Source organism: Mya arenaria, chromosome 3, assembly GCF_026914265.1.
Source record: "Mya arenaria isolate MELC-2E11 chromosome 3, ASM2691426v1".
Taxonomy (NCBI): domain Eukaryota; kingdom Metazoa; phylum Mollusca; class Bivalvia; order Myida; family Myidae; genus Mya; species Mya arenaria.
In genome coordinates, this window is record NC_069124.1 from 86,847,072 (window position 1) to 86,870,423 (window position 23,352).

General features: G+C 41.0%; 1 protein-coding gene across 5 annotated transcripts; it reads left to right on the forward strand.

The window, feature by feature from the left end:
* Positions 1–2,341: 2,341 nt before the first annotated feature.
* LOC128229261 (uncharacterized) lies at positions 2,342–22,468 on the forward strand. 5 transcript variants are annotated; one of them, XM_052941066.1, is made up of 6 exons: positions 2,342–2,431; positions 9,719–9,788; positions 9,956–10,291; positions 20,905–21,117; positions 21,665–21,907; positions 22,309–22,468. In XM_052941066.1, coding segments are annotated over exons 2-6 (861 nt in total). In that variant the 5' UTR covers positions 2,342–2,431; positions 9,719–9,721; the 3' UTR covers positions 22,311–22,468. The 5 variants fall into 5 exon arrangements, with proteins under 5 accessions (XP_052797026.1, XP_052797023.1, XP_052797027.1 ...); XM_052941063.1 differs by lacking the exon at positions 2,342–2,431 and adding an exon at positions 2,605–2,709; XM_052941067.1 differs by lacking the exon at positions 2,342–2,431 and adding an exon at positions 6,340–6,366.
* Positions 22,469–23,352: the final 884 nt, after the last annotated feature.

Sequence of the window (23,352 nt, forward strand, 5' to 3'; positions counted from 1 at the left end):
CATGTAATCTGAATTATTAGCATTGTACTTGCTATTTACTGTGACAATTGATAACGACGTGTTGGTGACAAACATCTGACAAATTTGATAACTCCACTATATAAAAATCTTATTTACATGTAAAGATACTCTACCTTTACTCCCACCATACCTATTATATGTTTTACACATATCGTATGCCATGTTTAATTTGTATAATTATGTGTTTGTATGACGCTGAGGTTGTAATGCTTCACTCAAAGAAATCTGTTCTGTTTTGATTCCGAAGGACACATATAAGGCTTCTGTTTTCAACATTACACATCAGATTTGAAAAAAGTTCAAATTATACAAGAAAATAATTGATGCATTGCTTCAAGTCGAAGCGATAAAAATAGAAGAAAAAATGAATGTAGATCACCAACTATAAATTGTTATTTACTTCATTGATAACATGTTAAGTATACGTATGTTCGAAATAAATTATTGTTGATAATACTGTAACAATTGTATTTGAATAGTGAACACACTTTACTGTTATAAGTAAATTGAACGGGGGATAAAATGCCTATTCGTTTTGAGGGAATACTTTGGATTTTATTTTTTGAATTACATTGGCAAAGCAAACAATTAAGCTTAGGCCAGAGTTTTTTTATATTTCGTTTTACGGGAGCGCCGTACCTAAATATTGCTAAACCCAAATAAGAAAAAGATTCAAATTCCTCACTTTATTTTTATTTTTTCCGCCGCCCGTTTCTTCGATCTCCGATAGAAAATAAAATTTAGTGTTATTTGACCTAATGCTAATTTCACAACAACAAAAAATATCGCGCACAATTCCCAAGATGGCGGAAGCCATGTTGGTCGTGCTTATGGTTCCAACTGAAATATGTTTCATTGTTTTGTGATATCACATGCATATTTTATGCCATGATGAAAACAAAACTTGAAACTTGCTTATTATCATCATCTAAGCGCTTGTTAGGGAAATGGCCGCCTTTTACGAAATTTTAAAGTGGATTTAGTTTGAGGACTGACACTGTTGTTCATATAATCAGTGCGTTTGTCATTTTGTGATATTTCGGAACGGAATTGTATTTTCTTTATACCAAAGGATAAAATCACTTAAATATTTCTGTGTGTAGACCTGTTTACACGGGGATAGTGATACACTGAGAATTGGAATTTGCTGTACAGTTTCCGACTACAGTCGTACAGAAAAAGATGCATAGAATGTGGATTTGGCTTGTTTGTCTAAAGGCAATAAAGTTATACATGTACCAACATATCGCATACCATTTTAATGGGCATTGGCTCCTCTTTTCATGTCACCCATTTTAAAATGGATTGTTTGTATGTTGATTAAGAAACTAAAAAATGACTCTACTGTGAAATCTGGTAAGTTTTGAGTTACATGCCTCGTTTTTTTTCTTGTATATCAAAGACATTTAATTTCTTTAGATGTGTTGTTTATCTCAATATATGTATCCAAAATGATATTAATCAACATTTTAGACACAAACAATGTGCCAGATGCCTTATGTTTTGCCAGTGCAGTTCCAGTGACTATAAAAAGCATTACAAAAGTATATATGCTCGTATTAAAATCATGCATATATAATAATTTATGTGTAATTTTACTAATTTTCATTTAAAAGTGCAGTGTTAAATACTGTGGAGTTACAGTTGAAGAATATATTTACATTGGTGTGAACCAGTTGAATTGTGGCGTTTAGGGAGTAAAATGAATATCCAAAATTAATGTTAAAAAAAGTTCCTTAAACATGCATTATGCACCAGTCAATTGTAACCACGGGTCCCAGGTCTGGGGGTATAAAGGGGATAACGAGAGAAATGGGCCGTGTATTTACCTTCCAGGTGGCCCCGTAGTGCTGAGTGAATGCATTGGTTTTGTTTTTGCGCCGAAAATAGTGGGGAATGGGCATTACCTCAGGTTGCAGGGATTTGACCAGTAGTTTGTTTCCGCAGGGTGGGGTTTTACCAAGGATTGGCTGGACTGAAAGTCAAAGTCCCCGCTATTCTCCAGACCTGGGTGGTGGGCTGGTTACAATTGACTGGTGCATTATTGTGGCTACTTGTGAAAATGACATCTTGTTTTGACTTTATTATACAGATCTATTATACAACAGGCAGTATGGAGTGAGAAACAAGTGTGCACAACTTCAAAATATTCATTCTTTAAATGTTTCAGAAAAAAAGAAAAATATACGAAAAATCCATCTTATTTTTATTATTTTTTCTTGACGCTCATTTTTCGACATCTTTTTCTTTATTTTATTCCCTCCTCCTGGCGCTTATTTTTGAAAAATTTCCCGTAAAACGAAAAATAAAAAGCTCTGGCCTTAATGTCAAAACCCTTTGAGTCGGGCTTGTCAAGGGAGATTACTGCGTAGCAGATTGAGAAACATAGCGGAAAGAGTTATAGTACCGTGTAAGATAATTTACTTCAATGATAACATGTTAATTAAGTATGCATATGTTCGAAATACATTATTGTTGAAAATACTGTAACGATTATATTTGTTTTTGTCAACATACTTTACTGTTACGAGTAAAATTTAACGGGGATAAAAATACTATACGTTATGAGAGAATAATCTGGAATCTATTTTAATGACATTTGCAAAACAAACAATTAAGCTTAATGTTAGTTACTCTCAAATCTCTCTGTTTTGTCGCCGCTTACCAAAGGAGATTAAGAAACATATAGTAAGTGTTTATAGTACCATGTAACCATCATCTATTCGGAGAAAAGTTGGTTTTTGTAATCAATATTTTCAAAAAACAATATTCAGGGCAGTTATAATTTGAAACTTAGCTATCAAGTAATGTATACATTTATTTAAAAACACACACACTGTACTTCACATTTTATCGTGCAACGATAAAAATATCAAAAGCATTCTTTTGCAATTTATGAACATACCCTAAGTTTAAGTTACATTTTGGTCAATATCCGATATAGTCGGCGCCATTCTAGGCGCTGACTAATAAACGTGATTTATGCTTACAATTTTGCTTTATACCACGTCGGCATCATGAAATATTGTCATTATATATATATATATATATATATATATATGTGTGTGTGTGTGTGTGTGTGTGTGTGCGCGCGTGCGTGCGTGCGCGCGCGCGCGATCGCGCGTGTGTGTGTGATATAATAAGTGTAGTTAATTTGTGTGCGTCCATGCAGTACGAACGCTCGGGCGATAACGTTTTATGCATTTAGAGCCTTAAACATCATTCAGTATTTATAATGTAAATAGAATATCACATTCATGGTCTTTCAATAACTTTAGTTCATCAAAATTAATAACTTCTCACCAAAGAATATCTTCTATATAAACGGTGCTAAAATTTGTTTTTAACTATTTCACTGACAAATATAATTGCACGAAATGTGATAATAAACACGTTAAAATAAAGTTCATATATCGATCGTTTATTAGAATACAGTCTACATTTTCAGCCAATCCAATGGCAGATAGGCAATCATAAGTACTAGAATTAATTATTAAGAATTCAACTTTCACGGGTGTTCAAAGGTCCGCCTACTGCCGCTCGTCCGATTCAGACTCTGTCCGTCAGATTTTGCGTTACAAATATCAGGAATGAGTATTCTAAGACAGTTAGATAAGCTCAAGTAATATTTTAGTGATTAAGAAGGGCTCGTTCGCTACGCCCTCATTTCCGGTAAAACCTCATTTTTCTGAAATTTCTCCCAATATGTATCATTGCAAAATCATACTAAAGATTTTAAGATTATTTTAAAGAAATCATTCTTACTTGCGACTAAGTCAACTTAAAATGACAAACAAATTTTGTTAGTCATTTGTTAGTAACTTGTTTGTCTGAAGAGTTTTACACATGAGGTTAATATTGTGTACATATGTATATATCTTATACTGAGGAAGCTCGACATTCTCCAAACAAAAGACGCTCAAGGGAACGTGACTCAATAGGGTTTTCCGGGGTCAACGAAATATGTTCCAGGCTTCCGATGATGGTGATAGTGTGAGCCAAGAACCAGAGGTATACCTCTTGATACAGATAGAGCAGCAACCCACAAACTATATTGAAGCCAAAAGTGTAAAAAATGTACAAGGGCACATTACTCAAAAACGAGTTGTAAAACAAGTCAAGTACTACTACACATCGCGGTGATAATATATGAAAGTGTATGAGTGATTAACCCATGAGAGCAGTTTGGTCCACACATCTATATAACGAAGCGCGTAAAATCATGTTCAAAGGTAAGACACTCTCGTGGCCATGGGTCACGAAAAATGCGCCATCGTGCCAAGCATAAGAGTTATATTTGAACAAGAGGATGTAGTTCGTTCCTTCACCTTCAATTTAGCCCAAAGTATAAAATCACATCCAGGACACGTAACTTGAAGAGGACATGGCCGTAGTTCACGACATATGGAACTGCTCGGCCATTTTTTTTAAAAACAACCTCGGATGTATGCCGGTGGTACATCTGCTGAAGTAGTTCGTAAAATTTTGAATTATACCTTTAATGAAATGTAGTGTTTTAGTGTTGTATTTATTGATCTAAGTTTACATTGATTGCCATTGAATTGTATTATGGCAAACATAATTAAGAAACCCAAGAGTTAAGTCACAAAGTTTAACTGCTAAATAAAATTACTACGCGATCTACTTGCAGCGGACTTAAACGTACCACTTTTTGAGTATGTAAACCGTTCAAATACACGTAAGCCTAATTCAGTGTCATATAGGGAACGTTATTACAGCTTGTTACCGATGTATATGGTTAACTTCAAATTATTATCTCTACACCGAGGAAATATTATGTTTACAAAGCTAATGTTTGTTGCATCACGACAATCTGCCCTCAAGGGCAAATACAGCTAACAAAATAATATATTATCATGTAACGAACTGCATACAAATGTTGTACAAATGTAATACATTGAAAGTACCAGTGTTTCTTACATGATAAAATATAAAACGTGGCTATACATCATACATAATAAATGCGAAGTTGCTAAAACAGCAAACAATATAACAATTTAACCGTCCGCTTTGTTGCCCTTCAAAGTTTTTTCAGAGATTTGCAGGTTCTGGTGAAAATGAATAGCTTTCTGAAATATTTCAAAATATTTTGTTTTACTTTTGAAGATTCTAAATTGATTGATAATTTTTTTGTTTTTTGCATAAACGTACTAACCAGCTTTTAATCTTTCTCGTTACGATATCTAATTTTGCCATTTTGAAGACAACAAAGGTTAAATAACAAAGTTCAAACAACTTATCTTTCGAATGCATCATTCGGATTAACACAGACTAAATTATATGTTTAGTTAGTAAAGCAAACGAAGGGATGGAGGCCGCCCGCCAGTAGCCAAGGAGCTTTGTGCTCATTAGGACATTCTCTAATGGCCTCTCAAAATGCGCACCAGGGGTCATGCCCAATAGGCAACATAGATTGAACTTAAAATTAAGATAAGAAACTGAGTGTTTTGATTGGCCTGTATATATAGCTGACCAGTGGGCTTAATGGAATCACTGAGACATGTCTAATGATAAGGATAATATCAATATTGAATACTGGCAAGGTACAATTCCCTACCTAAGATATGGACACGAGTGTGGTTCGCATCAGGTTAAAACCATATGGTCTTCATAGATAAGACAAAAACGTACCAGTGAAATGGAGACTAAACTGGTTATTGACACGAACTTGTTGCGGCTTCAATTGCTTTGATTTATAATTATTCATAATCAAAGGGTCAATGTCCTTTGAACTGCTACATGATATTCTAAATAAACACAATGGCGGCTTTTGGTACCTTGATGTAATTCATGAAAATATTGGTGTTAAATCACAGCTACCCAAAATATATCGTTTTCGAAGTAAAGTATTTGAAACCAATACCTTACAATGTACATGGACATGAGGGAAATTGAGATTTAAGAACACGATTTAGTCAATTACGTCAGAATGAAAGATGTTATGTTGACACAAACATAAGCATACTGGTGAACAATTTATATATTCTTATAATATGTAAGTAGGCATATTGTATTTACACTTAATTTATTTTCATCAAGAGATCTTATTATGACAGCAAATGGTAACACTCTATATGAAAGTTATCTTGAGTACAAAACATAGATCACTAATAACAATATTTGTAACGTGCATGTTAGCGATTTGGAACCCATGTAAGGCCTGATGACAAGTGATTTACGAGAAGGAGGCGGTCGCTCCGTGGGAACAGGCCCGTCCTGTCATCGCTGACGGTCACCGGACGTGACGGTACGTTAATGGTTCACGGACCGCCCCTTCTCCTTCCTCACTTTTGGACAACCGTGGCCGCGTGAACACCAACCAGCGTAAGATATGGATGTCAGTTAGTGTCTTCTTTCTTGGAGTTTTATTTCGGATCTTTCCTTTCTGCATTGCCACGAATTAAAGTGTATTGGTTTTAGAATCAGGAATACACATCGTACATACATTTGAATTTAGTGTAAGTACGAACAAAGCGACTTAAAAGAGAAACGAATGAAACAGCGATATATTCGATTTACATTTTTACATGGGATGCAAACAAATACTTGATAATGTAAAACATAAATGATCTTATATCACATCATGTGGTTTGATTCATTGCATGAGGCATGACAAACTCTAATTACGTACACATCAAAATGTGGTTTTGTAATTGTGTTTTGTAATGCTGCAATGATAAATTGTTGTCAATTATAAAAATAATATTTCTGTTTCAAGAGCGGACGTAATGATCAATGAACAGAACTACGGTTGAGCATTTTAGATTGAGTGTTTTTTTTATTAATTGCTGCGGTTTATTCGGTTTTATTTCGACAGACTCGAGATCTTCAGTATGGATGAAACCTTATTCTTATTATCTTAACTTATCGATGTAATCAAAAACAAAAATCCTTTCTGAAGTTCTTATTGATGAGGTTTATAGGTTTTTGAAAAGGAAAAGATGCGAATCATTTTTATTTTATAAATATAAAAATATTTAGTGAGAGTACTCTTAATATATAGTAAAATAGGCTAAGGAAATATATAGATACTTTGTTTCTGGTCCCTAGAGGACTGTGTTTAATTGTATAAATTTATTGTGGGACAAATGTGAGGTTCGTCCTTGGACAATTGTCGCCCTAATGGGTTAAATCCCCCAACGAATTCCTGTTTTTGGTGGCTGTTTTTGTGTTTAAAAAGGCGGCAACCTTAACATTTGATATAATAGTGTACAATAGTGACAAACTGTTATTTTTCATAAACCTTTTTTTGTTTTCAACTGTTTCTTTTGTCTGTTTTGGCCTTTGGTCATTGTGCCATTTAACAAGATATACGTAGCTATATTCTGGACCTGTACTTGAAGTTTCTATTGAACCATTTAAAGTGAACTTTATACAAGCTTGTACACAAAGTGTCATTTCACTTGAACAATCGTAACTTTTGTCTTTTCTCTTTAGTGAGACCTCACACTGAGGTTTTATTTTTCAATGCACACATGTGTCACAATGGTCGGGGCATTTCAAATAGTATGTAAACATTTCAAACATAAACCATTCATGATTGTAAGCATATACATTGCCTTAGAACGCGTAATGATAATATTTACAGCAAATCGGCACAAAATACAAAAAAAGGAAGAGAAAATGTTAAGGCATATTTCGTTTCACACATTAAGGTTTATTAATACAGATATCGCCCTTCAAGCACTTTCTGCTTTATTCTTGGATTTCGAACATAATATCAAGGAATATAATCCTGTAGTTTATACATAGAACATATTGAAATGAAATGAAAGTCACCTAGTTTAACAATCCAAATCTGCTTTTTGCTTAAATATTTCGTTATTTTACATCATCTCGTAAAACAAAGTAAGTTGACAATTTGAACGTTTCCCTGATACAAATATAATGATAGATGGGTCTCCGCCAACTGAATCATCACTGAACATGGGCTCAAACTCGAATATTGAACGACAGTAATAATCACAGGTCCACAAAACCAGATGACTGATGTATAGTTTTTACTTAAGAGGCCCGTTTTATACCTTGTGTGTTATCTTTTAAAGCCCCGATAATCACCATGAGAATACAATTATATCGTTTTTCATTGTATAATACGATAATACGAATGTGTCGCTCAACGCATATGGGAAATCTACCTAGCAACTAAAACTAGAATTTTTATTTTATTGGTAATTAGATAGTGTGCAGTTGATTCTGATGTTACTAAAGGTGTCGAGATAATGGCCATCTTCGGTAATTAAACAATACCTATGTGAAAACATGCATGGTATATGACTAATGTGACGGTTTTATGTCTTTGTTCGTAAATATCAGCATAGAACTGTCATTACCTCACAACCTGTACGTGGTTTACCAGTTATTGTATAAATGTCAATAGGCTCATTATAGTAACACCATCATTCACTCATTTTTAAACTAATTATACATGTTTGAATAATATATACACAACCATTGTATATACACATGTTTATGCAAGCAGTCATCATAAAAGCTAGTCTGGCTCCATGCCTACTAATTCCAATAGTACATAGTAACATAGTGATAGGGGAAGTAATGAAGACTACATAAAAGCTTGCTGAGAAAAATTAAATCGAACATTTGAGAGTTTAAGGTCCATCAATATACCTGAATCGGGTAAAATTATGCTCTATACAAATGCGATCGGTGAAATGAACCTCATTAACTGTTTTGAAAATCAACAAAAGACCCAACTATCGAAATGTTCCTTATTGAGGCCGGCAATTCGGACTTGACTATCGAAAACGTCCAGCAACAGCGGGAGGACCAATCACTGAAGTCCTTAAAACGTTTCCTGTTTATTCATATTCATTAACATGTATGTTACTACTAAATTCCCTTAAAACTTTTTACACCTTTTGACGGATCTCCTCTTTTAAACGTAAACCTAGACCGAGTTATATGGCCTTTCGGCGAGAACGATGTGACGTTTTCACCTCAGGAAGAAAGTTATATGTACTTTCTAAATTATAATCCATAATCCAATCAAAAAACGACTTTCATAAAACGTTTAACGTTTCCAAGCCTGTTTTGTTTTTCGATGCATTTTTTTTATTAAAAATAATGATTTGGTTTTTGGTTCTTTGCACGTCAAAATAACGGCTCGTAAACCGCATTTGAAATATGTTTGAGTCAGTGTGTACAATTACGTCTTTATCATATGTTTTTGGTGGTTTATAGAGATTTATCAGTGAATGAAATATCATTTCACTGTTTGAACCAGTAAAAATATAGAATTAACGTAATTCACAGTTTTGAAATTTTAGCCCACTCACAGTTCCAAATCAAGCGCGCACAGGGCTGGGACATAATTTCAAAGACATACTTTCCAAAATGGCGTTTCGAGCGCATTTTTCTAAAATAGTGAAAAGATTTTTTTTTAACTCCAATTTAAGGTATATATTAAAATAAATGTTTGTTTCAGTGTAAGATCGCAATATAGTTCACCTCGTGAACACCAAAACTGAATATTTCACTCCTGGCTACGCCATTCGTGAAATATAGCTTTTGTTGCTCACTAGGTGAAATATTTAACGATCTTACACTGAAACAAACAATTATCCTCTAAATATTACTCTTCAATTTTAATTATGCAATCAGTCCCCCGAATTAGGCAGCCAACTCATACCTAACATTGCATGTCTTTTATTCACAGACGATGGACGTACGCGTTATACTGCTAACCCTGACGGCTGTCATCAACACCGTCCTGGGACAAATTAACAGTATGATTAGTATTATAAATTCACGTTTGCTATAGTACTATAATTATAATCAACTTACATGTTGATCTTAAATGATTGGAAATTCTATCGAGTGAGTTAACAATTTTAAACACATGGCGTTTTATACATCTATATATGAATTATATATATATGCTTAACATTACCAGATATAGGCTATCCCAGTGAAAGATTTTCTCAAGCTCAGCTTGGGTCATCATTTGGGTCCGAACGAGGCGCACAGTTTGGTGACCAAACTACGACCCAGTTCAGAGGCCCTACTGATCAACAACTGAGGGGTCAATCAGGTGCACGGTTTATTGGGCAAGCCGGTGCACAGTTTATTGGGCAAGCCGATGCACAGTTCAGAGGCCAAGCCGATGCACAGTTCGGGAGTCAGACGAGGTCGCCGTCCATAGGGCAGAGTTTAGACCGAGGCTCAAGTGGGCGTACATCACAGGGGTTTATCCACCAAGAACAGCCGAGATTTCCCGCTGACACAACAGGTATTTAAGTTACATGTAAATTATGATAGTTAACATATGTTTAATCAAGGGCCTTCCACAAAGTCTGTTCGTCCAAAATTGAATCCGTTCCTACATTTATTTTTTGTTTAGTTTTGAGGTACAACACAACGCTTATACTTTTCACTAAATTCTTTAAAAAATACTCATCCCTAAAGTATACATGTATTGTGTTTGTTAAATATGGAACCTTAAAAAGACATAAATCTTGACTTGTGTTTTGAGAACGTATGTTATAATCGGCTTTTTTATAACACCCATGTGCTATCAATATATACAGTCATGCTAATTGCAATACAACTGTGATGACAATTGGCAGCTGATTTTGCCGTGAGTTGGTTTGCATTTACTGATAATTGTTGGGACAATTTTGAGGTCATGTACAAATAATTAGTTTAAACCCTTGTGAACTTCTATTTTTATGACCGTTTCACTTTTGTGGTCTCGACATTAATTGATAAAGACATGTTGATGCATTTGCGGTTTGTCTGGTCTGCCTTGAGTTATGTATGTCTCTCGTCCAGTGTCTGTAAGGCATTAACCCGGTGATGTGTGACTCTCGTCCAGTGTCTGTAAGGCATTAACCCGGTGATGTGTGACTCTCGTCCAGTGTCTGTAAGGCATTGACCCGGTGATGTGTGTCTCTCGTCCAGTGTCTGTAAGGCATTAACCCTGTGATGTGTGTCTCTCGTCCAGTGTCTGTAAGGCATTGACCCGGTGATGTGTGACTCTCGTCCAGTGTTTGTAAGGCATTTACCCTGTGATGTGTGTCTCTCGTCCAGTGTCTGTAAGGCATTGACCCGGTGATGTGTGACTCTCGTCCAGTGTTTGTAAGGCATTGACCCGGTGATGTGTGACCCTCGTCCAGTGTCTGTAAGGCATTGACCCGGTGATGTGTGACTCTCGTCCAGTGTATGTAAGGCATATACCATGTGATGTGTGTCTCTCGTCCAGTGTATGTAAGGCATTGACACGGTAATGTGTGTCTCTCGTCCAGTGTATGTAAGGCATTGACCCGGTTATGTGTGTCGCTCGTCCAGTGTCTGTAAGGCATTGACCCGGTGATGCGTGTCTCTCGTTCAGTGTATGTAAGGTATTGACCCGGTGATATGTGTCTCTCGTCCAGTGTCTGTAAGGCACTGACCCGGTGACCCGGTGATGTGTGTCGCTCGTCCAGTGTCTGTATTGCTTTGACCCGGTGATGCGTGTCTCTCGTCCAGTGTCTGTAAGGCATTGAACCGGTGATGAGTGTCTCTCGTTCAGTGTATGTAAGGCATTTCCCGGTGATGTGTGTCTCTCGTTCAGTGTCAGTAAGGCATTGACACTGTGATGTGTGTCTCTCGTCCAGTGTCTGTAAGGCATTGACCCGGTGATGTGTGACTCTCGTCCAGTGCTTGTAAGGCATTTACCCTGTGATGTGTGTCTCTCGTCCAGTGTCTGTAAGGCATTGACCCGGTGATGTGTGACTCTCGTCCAGTGTTTGTAAGGCATTGACCCGGTGATGTGTGACCCTCGTCCAGTGTCTGTAAGGCATTGACCCGGTGATGTGTGACTCTCGTCCAGTGTATGTAAGGCATATACCATGTGATGTGTGTCTCTCGTCCAGTGTATGTAAGGCATTGACACGGTAATGTGTGTCTCTCGTCCAGTGTATGTAAGGCATTGACCCGGTTATGTGTGTCGCTCGTCCAGTGTCTGTAAGGCATTGACCCGGTGATGCGTGTCTCTCGTTCAGTGTATGTAAGGTATTGACCCGGTGATATGTGTCTCTCGTCCAGTGTCTGTAAGGCACTGACCCGGTGACCCGGTGATGTGTGTCGCTCGTCCAGTGTCTGTATTGCTTTGACCCGGTGATGCGTGTCTCTCGTCCAGTGTCTGTAAGGCATTGAACCGGTGATGAGTGTCTCTCGTTCAGTGTATGTAAGGCATTTCCCGGTGATGTGTGTCTCTCGTTCAGTGTCAGTAAGGCATTGACACTGTGATGTGTGTCTCTTGTCAAGTGTCTGTAAGGCATTGACCCGGTGATGTGTGTCTCTCGTCTAGTGTCTGTAAGGCATTAACCCGGTGATGTGTGTCTCACGTCAAGTGACTGTAAGGCATTAACCCTGTGATGTGTGTCACTCGTCCAGTGTCTGTAAGGCATTAGCCCTGTGATGTGTGTCTTCTCGTCCAGTGTATTTAAGGCATTGACCCGGTGACGCGTGTCTCTCTTCCAGTGTCTGTAAGGCATTGACCCGGAGATGTGTGACCCTCGTCCAGTGTCTGTAAGGCATTGGCCCTGTGCTGTGTGGCTCTCGTCCAGTGTATGTAAGGCATTGACCCGGTGATGCGTGTCTCTCTATCAGTGTTTGTAATACATTGACCTGGTGATGTGTGTCTCTCGTCCAGTGTCTGTAAGGCATTAACCCTGTGATGTGTGTCTCTCGTCCAGTGTATGTAAGGCATTGAACCGGTGATGTGTGTCTCCCGTCTAGTGTCTGAAAGGCATTAACCCTGTGATGTGTGTCTCTCTTCAAGTGTCTGTAAGGCATTGACCCTGTGATGCGTGGCTCCCGTCCTGTGTCTGAAAGGCATTGACCCTCTGATGTGTGTCTCTCTTCCAGTGTCTGAAAGGCATTGACCCGGTGATGTGTGTCACTCGTCCAGTGTCTGTAAGCCATTGATCCGGTGATGTGTGACTCTCGTCCAGTGTCTGTAAGGCATTGGCCCTGTGATGTGTATCTCTCTTCCAGTGTATGTAAGGCATTAACCCGGTGATGTGTGTCGCTCGTCCAGTGTCTGTAAGGCATTGACCCGGTGATGTGTGACTCTCGTCCAGTGTCTGTAAGGCATTGACCCAGTGATGCGTGTCTCTCGTTCAGTGTATGTAAGGCATTGACCTAGTGATGTGTGTCACTCGTCCAGTGTCTGAAAGGCATTGACCCGGTGACACGGTGATGTGTGTCGCTTGTCCAGTGTCTGAAAGGCATTGACCCGGTGATGTGTGTCTCTCGTTCAGTGTATGTAAGGCATTGACCCGGTGATGTGTGACTCTCGTCCAGTGTCTGTTCAGTGATGTGTGTCTCTCGTCCAGTGTCTGTAAGGCATTGACCCGGTGATGTGTGTCGCTCGTCCAATGTCTGTAAGGCATTGACCCGGTGATGTGTGTCTCTCTCTTTCAGTGTCTGTAAGGCATTGACCCCGTGTTGGGTGTCTCCCGTCCAGTGTCTGTAAGGCATTGACCCGGTGATGAGTGATTCTCTTCCAGTGTCTGTAAGGTATTTGCTCGGTGATGTGTGACTCTCGTCGTTCAGTGTATGTAAGGTATTGACCCGGTGATATGTGTCTCTCGTCCAGTGTCTGTAAGGCACTGACCCGGTGACCCGGTGATGTGTGTCGCTCGTCCAGTGTCTGTATTGCTTTGACCCGGTGATGCGTGTCTCTCGTCCAGTGTCTGTAAGGCATTGAACCGGTGATGAGTGTCTCTCGTTCAGTGTATGTAAGGCATTTCCCGGTGATGTGTGTCTCTCGTTCAGTGTCAGTAAGGCATTGACACTGTGATGTGTGTCTCTCGTCCAGTGTCTGTAAGGCATTGACCCGGTGATGTGTGACTCTCGTCCAGTGCTTGTAAGGCATTTACCCTGTGATGTGTGTCTCTCGTCCAGTGTCTGTAAGGCATTGACCCGGTGATGTGTGACTCTCGTCCAGTGTTTGTAAGGCATTGACCCGGTGATGTGTGACCCTCGTCCAGTGTCTGTAAGGCATTGACCCGGTGATGTGTGACTCTCGTCCAGTGTATGTAAGGCATATACCATGTGATGTGTGTCTCTCGTCCAGTGTATGTAAGGCATTGACACGGTAATGTGTGTCTCTCGTCCAGTGTATGTAAGGCATTGACCCGGTTATGTGTGTCGCTCGTCCAGTGTCTGTAAGGCATTGACCCGGTGATGCGTGTCTCTCGTTCAGTGTATGTAAGGTATTGACCCGGTGATATGTGTCTCTCGTCCAGTGTCTGTAAGGCACTGACCCGGTGACCCGGTGATGTGTGTCGCTCGTCCAGTGTCTGTATTGCTTTGACCCGGTGATGCGTGTCTCTCGTCCAGTGTCTGTAAGGCATTGAACCGGTGATGAGTGTCTCTCGTTCAGTGTATGTAAGGCATTTCCCGGTGATGTGTGTCTCTCGTTCAGTGTCAGTAAGGCATTGACACTGTGATGTGTGTCTCTTGTCAAGTGTCTGTAAGGCATTGACCCGGTGATGTGTGTCTCTCGTCTAGTGTCTGTAAGGCATTAACCCGGTGATGTGTGTCTCACGTCAAGTGACTGTAAGGCATTAACCCTGTGATGTGTGTCACTCGTCCAGTGTCTGTAAGGCATTAGCCCTGTGATGTGTGTCTTCTCGTCCAGTGTATTTAAGGCATTGACCCGGTGACGCGTGTCTCTCTTCCAGTGTCTGTAAGGCATTGACCCGGAGATGTGTGACCCTCGTCCAGTGTCTGTAAGGCATTGGCCCTGTGCTGTGTGGCTCTCGTCCAGTGTATGTAAGGCATTGACCCGGTGATGCGTGTCTCTCTATCAGTGTTTGTAATACATTGACCTGGTGATGTGTGTCTCTCGTCCAGTGTCTGTAAGGCATTAACCCTGTGATGTGTGTCTCTCGTCCAGTGTATGTAAGGCATTGAACCGGTGATGTGTGTCTCCCGTCTAGTGTCTGAAAGGCATTAACCCTGTGATGTGTGTCTCTCTTCAAGTGTCTGTAAGGCATTGACCCTGTGATGCGTGGCTCCCGTCCTGTGTCTGAAAGGCATTGACCCTCTGATGTGTGTCTCTCTTCCAGTGTCTGAAAGGCATTGACCCGGTGATGTGTGTCACTCGTCCAGTGTCTGTAAGCCATTGATCCGGTGATGTGTGACTCTCGTCCAGTGTCTGTAAGGCATTGGCCCTGTGATGTGTATCTCTCTTCCAGTGTATGTAAGGCATTAACCCGGTGATGTGTGTCGCTCGTCCAGTGTCTGTAAGGCATTGACCCGGTGATGTGTGACTCTCGTCCAGTGTCTGTAAGGCATTGACCCAGTGATGCGTGTCTCTCGTTCAGTGTATGTAAGGCATTGACCTAGTGATGTGTGTCACTCGTCCAGTGTCTGAAAGGCATTGACCCGGTGACACGGTGATGTGTGTCGCTTGTCCAGTGTCTGAAAGGCATTGACCCGGTGATGTGTGTCTCTCGTTCAGTGTATGTAAGGCATTGACCCGGTGATGTGTGACTCTCGTCCAGTGTCTGTTCAGTGATGTGTGTCTCTCGTCCAGTGTCTGTAAGGCATTGACCCGGTGATGTGTGTCGCTCGTCCAATGTCTGTAAGGCATTGACCCGGTGATGTGTGTCTCTCTCTTTCAGTGTCTGTAAGGCATTGACCCCGTGTTGGGTGTCTCCCGTCCAGTGTCTGTAAGGCATTGACCCGGTGATGAGTGATTCTCTTCCAGTGTCTGTAAGGTATTTGCTCGGTGATGTGTGACTCTCGTCCAGTGAATGAAAGGCATTGGCCCTGTGATGTGTGTCTGTCGTTCAGTGTCTGTAAAGCATTGGCCCTGTGATGTGTGTCTCTCGTCCAGCGTATGAAAGGCATTGGCCCTGGTGATGTGTGTCTCTCGTCCAGTGTATGAAAGGCCTTGGCCCTGTGGTGTGTGACTCTCGTCCAGTGTATGAAAGGCATTGGCCCTGTGAAGTGTGTCTCTCGTCCAGTGTATGTAAGGCATTGGCCCTGTGATGTGTGACTCTCGTCCAGTGTATGAAAGGCATTGGCCCTGTGATGTGTGTCTCTCGTCCATTGTCTGTAGGTCTTGACCCGATGATGTGTGTCTCTCGTCCAGTGCCTGAAAGTCATAGACCCGGTGATGTGTGACTCTCGTCCAGTGTCTTTTCAGTGATGTGTGTCTCTGGTCCAGTGTCTGAAAGACATTGACCCTGTGATGTGTGACTCTCGTCCAGTGTCTGTAAGGCATTGACCCCGTGATGTGTGTCGCTCGTCCAGTGTCTGTAAGGCATTTACCCGATGATGCGTGTCTCTCGTTCAGTGTATGTAAGGCATTGACCCGGTGATGTGTGACTCTCGTCCAGTGTCTGTTCAGTGATGTGTGTCTCTCGTCCAATGTCTATAAGGCATTGACCCGGTGATGTGTGCCGCTTGTCCAGTGCCTGTAAGGCATTGACTCGGTGATGTGTGTCTCTCTCTTCCAGTGTCTGTAAGGCATTGACCCCGTGTTGGGTGTCTCCCGTCCAGTGTCTGTAAGGCCTTGACCCGGTGATGAGTCATTCTCTTCCAGTGTCTGTAAGGCATTGACCCGGTGATGTGTGACTCTCGTCCAGTGTCTGTTCAGTGATGTGTGTCTCTCGTCCAATGTCTATAAGGCATTGACCCGGTGATGTGTGTCGCTCGTCCAATGTCTGTAAGGCATTGACCCGGTGATGTGTGTCTCTCTCTTCCAGTGTCTGTAAGGCATTGACCCCGTGTTGGGTGTCTCCCGTCCAGTGTCTGTAAGGCATTGACCCGGTGATGAGTGATTCTCTTCCAGTGTCTGTAAGGCATTGACCCGGTGATGTGTGACTCTCGTCCAGTGTCTGTAAGGCATTGGCCCTGTGATGTGTGTCTGTCGTCCAGTGTCTGTAAGGCATTGGCCCTGTGATGTGTGTCTCTCGTCCAGTGTCAGGAGGCCTTGACCCGATGATATGTGTCTCTCGTCCAGTGTCTGAAAGGCATTTACCCGGTGATGTGTGACTCTCGTACAGTGTCTGTTCAGTGATGTGTGTCTCTCGTCCAGCGTCTGAATGACATTAACCCTGTGATGTGTGACTCTCGTCCAGTGTTTGTAAGGCATTGACCCTGTGATGTGTGACTTTCGTCCAGTGTATGTAAGGCATTGAACCGGTGATGTGTGTCTCCCGTCTAGTGTCTGAAAGGCATTAACCCTGTGATGTGTGTCTCTCTTCCAGTGACTGTAAGGCATTGACCCGGTGATGCGCGTCTCTCGTCCAGTGTCTGTAAGGCATTGACCCGGTGATGTGTGTCTCTCTTCCAGCGTCTGTAAGGCATTGACACGGTGATGTGTGTCACTCGGCTAGTGTCTGAAAGGCATTGACCCGGTGAACCGGTGATGTGTGTCTCTCTTCCAGTGTCTGTAAGGCATTGACCCGGTGATGTGTGACCCTGGTCCAGTGTCTGTAAGGCATTTGCCCGGTGTTGCGTGTCTCTCTTCCAGTGTTTGTAATGCATTAACCTGGTGATGTGTGTATCTCGTCCAGTGTATGTAGGCCTTGACCCAGTGATGTGTGTCTCTCGTCCAGTTTCTGTAAGGCATTGGCTCTGTGGTGTGTGTCTCTCTTCCAGCGTCTGTAATGCATTGACCCGGTGATTCGTCTCTCTCGTCCAGTGTATGTAAGGCATTGACCCGGAGATGCGTGTCTCTCATCCAGTGTATATAAGGCATTGGCCCTGTGATGTGTGTCTCTCTTCCAGCGTCTGTAATGCATTGACCCGGTGATTCGTGTCTCTCTTCCAGTGTCTGTATGGCATTGAGCCGGTGATGCGTGTCTCTCTTCCAGTGTCTGTAAGGCATTGACCCGGTAATGCGTGTCTCTCTTCCAGTGTCTGTAAGGTATTGATCCGGTGATGTGTGTCTCTCGTCCAGTGTCTGTAAGGCATTGACCCGGTGATGCGTGTCTCTCTTCCAGTGTTTGTAAGTCATTGATCCGGTGATGCGTGTCTCTCGTCCAGTGTCTATAAGGCATTGACCCGGTGATGTGTGCCGCTTGTCCAGTGCCTGTAAGGCATTGGCCCTGTGATGTGTGTCTGTCGTCCAGTGTCTGTAAGGCATTGACCCCGTGTTGGGTGTCTCCCGTCCAGTGTCTGTAAGGCATTGACCCGGTGATGAGTGATTCTCTTCCAGTGTCTGTAAGGCATTGACCCGGTGATGTGTGACTCTCGTCCAGTGTCTGTAAGACATTGGCCCTGTGATGTGTGTCTGTCGTCCAGTGTCTGTAAGGCATTGGCCCTGTGATGTGTGTCTCTCGTCCAGTGTCTGGAGGCCTTGACCCGGTGATATGTGTCTCTCGTCCAGTGTCTGAAAGGCATTTACCCGGTGATGTGTGACTCTCGTCCAGTGTCTGTTCAGTGATGTGTGTCTCTCGTCCAGTGTCTGAATGACATTAACCCTGTGATGTGTGACTCTCGTCCAGTGTTTGTAAGGCATTGACCCTGTGATGTTTGACTTTCGTCCAGTGTATGTAAGGCATTGAACCGGTGATGTGTGTCTCCCGTCTAGTGTCTGAAAGGCATTAACCCTGTGATGTGTGTCTCTCTTCCAGTGACTGTAAGGCATTGACCCGGTGATGCGCGTCTCTCGTCCAGTGTCTGTAAGGCATTGACCCGGTGATGTGTGTCTCTCTTCCAGCGTCTGTAAGGCATTGACACGGTGATGTGTGTCACTCGGCTAGTGTCTGAAAGGCATTGACCCGGTGAACCGGTGATGTGTGTCTCTCTTCCAGTGTCTGTAAGGCATTGACCCGGTGATGTGTGACTCTGGTCCAGTGTCTGTAAGGCATTTGCCCGGTGTTGCGTGTCTCTCTTCCAGTGTTTGTAATGCATTAACCTGGTGATGTGTGTATCTCGTCCAGTGTATGTAGGCCTTGACCCAGTGATGTGTGTCTCTCGTCTAGTTTCTGTAAGGCATTGGCTCTGTGGTGTGTGTCTCTCTTCCAGCGTCTGTAATGCATTGACCCGGTGATTCGTCTCTCTCGTCCAGTGTCTGTAAGGCATTGACCCGGAGATGCGTGTCTCTCATCCAGTGTATATACGGCATTGGCCCTTTGATGTGTGTCTCTCTTCCAGCGTCTGTAATGCATTGACCCGGTGATTCGTGTCTCTCTTCCAGTGTCTGTATGGCATTGAGCCGGTGATGCGTGTCTCTCTTCCAGTGTCTGTAAGGCATTGACCCGGTAATGCGTGTCTCTCTTCCAGTGTCTGTAAGGTATTGATCCGGTGATGTGTGTCTCTCGTCCAGTGTCTGTAAGGCATTGACCCGGTGATGCGTGTCTCTCTTCCAGTGTTTGTAAGTCATTGACCCGGTGATGCGTGTCTCTCGTCCAGTGTCTGAAAGGAATTGACCCGGTGATGTGTGTCTCTCGTCCTGTGTCTGTAAAGCATTGTCTCGGTGCCGTTAAGCAGATGTTTTGATTGACTACTGGGGTTTTGTCTTTAGGTCAACTGTTTTATTAGATTGAAGGAACTAATTTCATGTGAGCAAAATATTTGGTATGTAGACCTTAATTGAAGAATCGACAATAAAATCGACTTACTCACTTAGATCGTGACTAAAACAACTATTTCCTAATCAAATATCGCTGACGCCATTAACTTTACATTTACTCTGGTAAACATTAACCACAACACAAATTCTGAATTGGGCTTGCTATTTAGCGTATATCTATTGCACAAAGTATTGAAGCGTAATACGCAAATATCCCATGTCACATACATTTATGAAAGGGGTCAGTAAAAACGATCAACGATCAATACAATTTGAAAGATAAACGTTCAAATAGTACAACACAATATAGTCGTAAAAGCAATTTCATTTCAAGGGTGAATTTATAAGATCAATATTTCATTCAAATCGTCGACATATACAACATTAAGCTTACTGGTAACCAAACTTCACACTCGCCTTTAAAGATGCGCTAGGCCAGAGCAAAAACCAGATATAAAATCTATTTTAAAATGTAAAAAGCTCTTGAAAACTGTACCCACCGAACCTTGGCAACGAGTATGAACAAATAATGCACTAATGCCATGTATATTCAATATTTACATTTAAACAGTATTTAATGCACGTTGATAAATAATGACCATGAGTTTATTGTTAATGTTAAGCGCACCAAAACGCTTAAAATTGTAAAATACGCAAATGAAGTCCTAAATCATGGCAATGCGCTGGCAATTCGGGTTTGAGATGTTCTCTGTTATTTTATCTGTTACACACGATACAAGGAGCACCAAACACAATAGTTTCTGTCCGTAAGGCAATGCGAACATTGAAATGCTTGCTTCAACTGGAACGAAACCAATTTAATGTTACGAGATTCCTACACGTATTTGTATGTAATATAAAAGCCAACAAACACATAAGGAAATATATCATTAAAATCATACTGATTAAACAAATGAATGCTCGCTGCCAAATAAAACCCTCGAGTGACGAACCACGCATTCAACCTTCTTATATAGCACAGCACGAAAGCCACGTGTATTCCCAATATCCGTCCGCTTAACGTCTCACCGCTGAAACAGACGACAATTAGTCAATTTTGAAATGAAAATAATTTTATATATACGTTCTCGAACGACCGCTTGTTCGAACGACCGCAGTTTTACTGTTACTATATTTCACCTTGATTTCGCAAGAAATATATTGAATGTTCGCATCGTTTAAACATTTACATGTACACTGCACTTATCAACTTTTATTTAAAAATGAGGCACTAACGCTTAATACAATTGCTGAAGTGATATTGATACTGCATGTTTAGCATAAATATTCTCAATTTAATCATGGTTTTTGCTTTCCAGTCGATTTCTTCAACAGCAACCTGCAGCTAGACACAATAGCCTCCCGCATGGATCTTGGTGGTGGGTCTTCACATGGATCGGGCCGGAGATCACCTCCTAGAAGTATCGGTGGGGTGCGCAGAGTAGCTTCCGGTATCCAGGAGGACCCGTCCTTTATACAGCGAATTCTTGGCAGCACGGTAGCTGGCAGGGAACTGAGAATGGGGGAGATGGGTAAGTATTCTCACTAATTCTCCCAGTAAATTATTTGCCTTTTAATGAAAAGGTGATGAAATTGATATTGCACAAGTCTCTCAATAATATTTGAGGTATATTTCATTGCAGAGTAGCTGCCTGAGCACGTTGATTGTTCTTGGTTGAAATAACGTTGATTTTAAATTGTTGTATTAGCAAAACGAAGTATTATATCGGTAATGTGTAAAGTTTTATTGAAATTCAGGCTTTATTTACTTTGTTGTCATAATATTAAATGACATATAACAACCCGGAAACACGATCAATTTATTACATGATCGTCTGGCGTCTGATCATCTTCGCCGTTTGAATTTAACGGCTGCTGCTATACCAAAACATGCTTTTTTTCCCTGTGTATGTGATGTTTTGGCTAACTATAAAGATAATTTGAAAACTACCACACCTAAATGCCATCCAAATAAGATTATCACAGATTGCCACTAAATATATTTCTTGATTTTATATGTGATATTTGTTTTGTACTTGAATGTACATGAGCCGTACATTGTATTATGTGTGTATCCAGACCTACCGCGGCACGGTGGTGCCGGTATCGGGGAGCGGCACGCCGACGGGTTGCTCGATGGCTGGGACGGTAACCCACAGACGCTTATGAACCAGTTCAATCGCGGTCCATCCGGTCCACCCACGTGGTCTGACCCATTCAATGGCCGCCGCATCCCGCAGGTTCCCGTGGGATTCAACGGCAACTTTGCCTCCATCAGAGGCTTTGGCCGGGTCCCGCCCGTCAGACCGCGCCGCCGTTGGTGTAAGTATAGAGTAGATGCTAGAGGCATGTTCGATTTAATATAATCTATCATAGATGGACACTTCAATGCATAATCATTAAATCAACATTAAAATAACATGACTTTTTTCCGGTTTATTGAATAAATGACGAAGGAATAAAACATTATTCAATTCGAAACAGTGAAATCCTGACATCTTTAACCACAAAACTTTACAGGGAGATTACAATGAACTCGATTTCCTTGTTTTAATAGCGACTAAAACAGTGCACTTATATGTCAATTCACATAATTTAAGATAGGAAAAGCCAAAGTATAGTATATATAGCCAATTGTCATGATATTAGCCTTGGTTGTAATGCATGTCATGATATATTTGCGAATGCAGTGCATACAGATGCAGTCTTTGTTTTCTTTCTAGGAACAACACGAAGCTACGATAACCACATTCGTCAAGCACGTTCCCGTGTATAATTACGTTTTGTGCAATAAATACACATAAATATATTTATTGACTGTTTAAACCGTGACTTACCTAAATTGTTATGCATTACATAAATAAAACATGATCTACTCTTTTAGTATGCGACTTCACTGTTTTGCTGTACTTGTGTGCGTGTGTGCGTACGTACGTATTTAGCTGCAAGGAGCTCTCGTTTATTTCAAGTTTCAAACCACTTGGTTCATCTGTTTGAATGTTTGGAAGAATTTCTTAAGCAAATAATTTACATTACATTCCCTATTAAAATAAAAACTTCTTAAGAAGACCAATGTGTATCCGTTCCATGAAATGAATTTCTAAAATATTAAGCAGTTTTATAAATATTGTAAAAACAAACATTTTCAAATTGAAGGCTGTTTTACGATATTTTTCTCCCTTACTCAACACATCTTTGATTTAATTAAATATTAATAAGCCTGTCTCACTGCGGCTTAGTTCGTAATGCACCAGAAATTATGTACACATACATAGCTGGAAAACATTCAAATGGACTTACCTGTTAGAACTTAACAAAAAAGAGTTTATTAATCCAAAATATAAATTATAACATAGTTATTTAGTTTAAACCTATTTATTATACAACCACTGTGAAACAAGTTAGTACCAAAAATTATACTAATAAATCTCGGTGGCACGATATTACGCGACAGTGTGGTCTTGTGGTGTGGGGGGAACCGGAGTACACGTAGAAAAACCACTCCCCTGGGCTGGTGACGACAAATCCCCGGGTCGCATGTTTTCCATGCAACTGATATAAATTATTTCACTGTATTTCATTAAAAGTATATTTAAACAAGAACGACAACTGTCACAAATTTCGTCCGTCCTTATTTAGTTTATAAGTGGTTTTATGTTAAGCCAAATTTAGAGAGTGGAAAATGTAAACACAATTTTGACAAATCATAACTGGAGTGACTGAGGCGAATGGCTGGTTATCGAACCTGACCATTATATTCTGCCCAG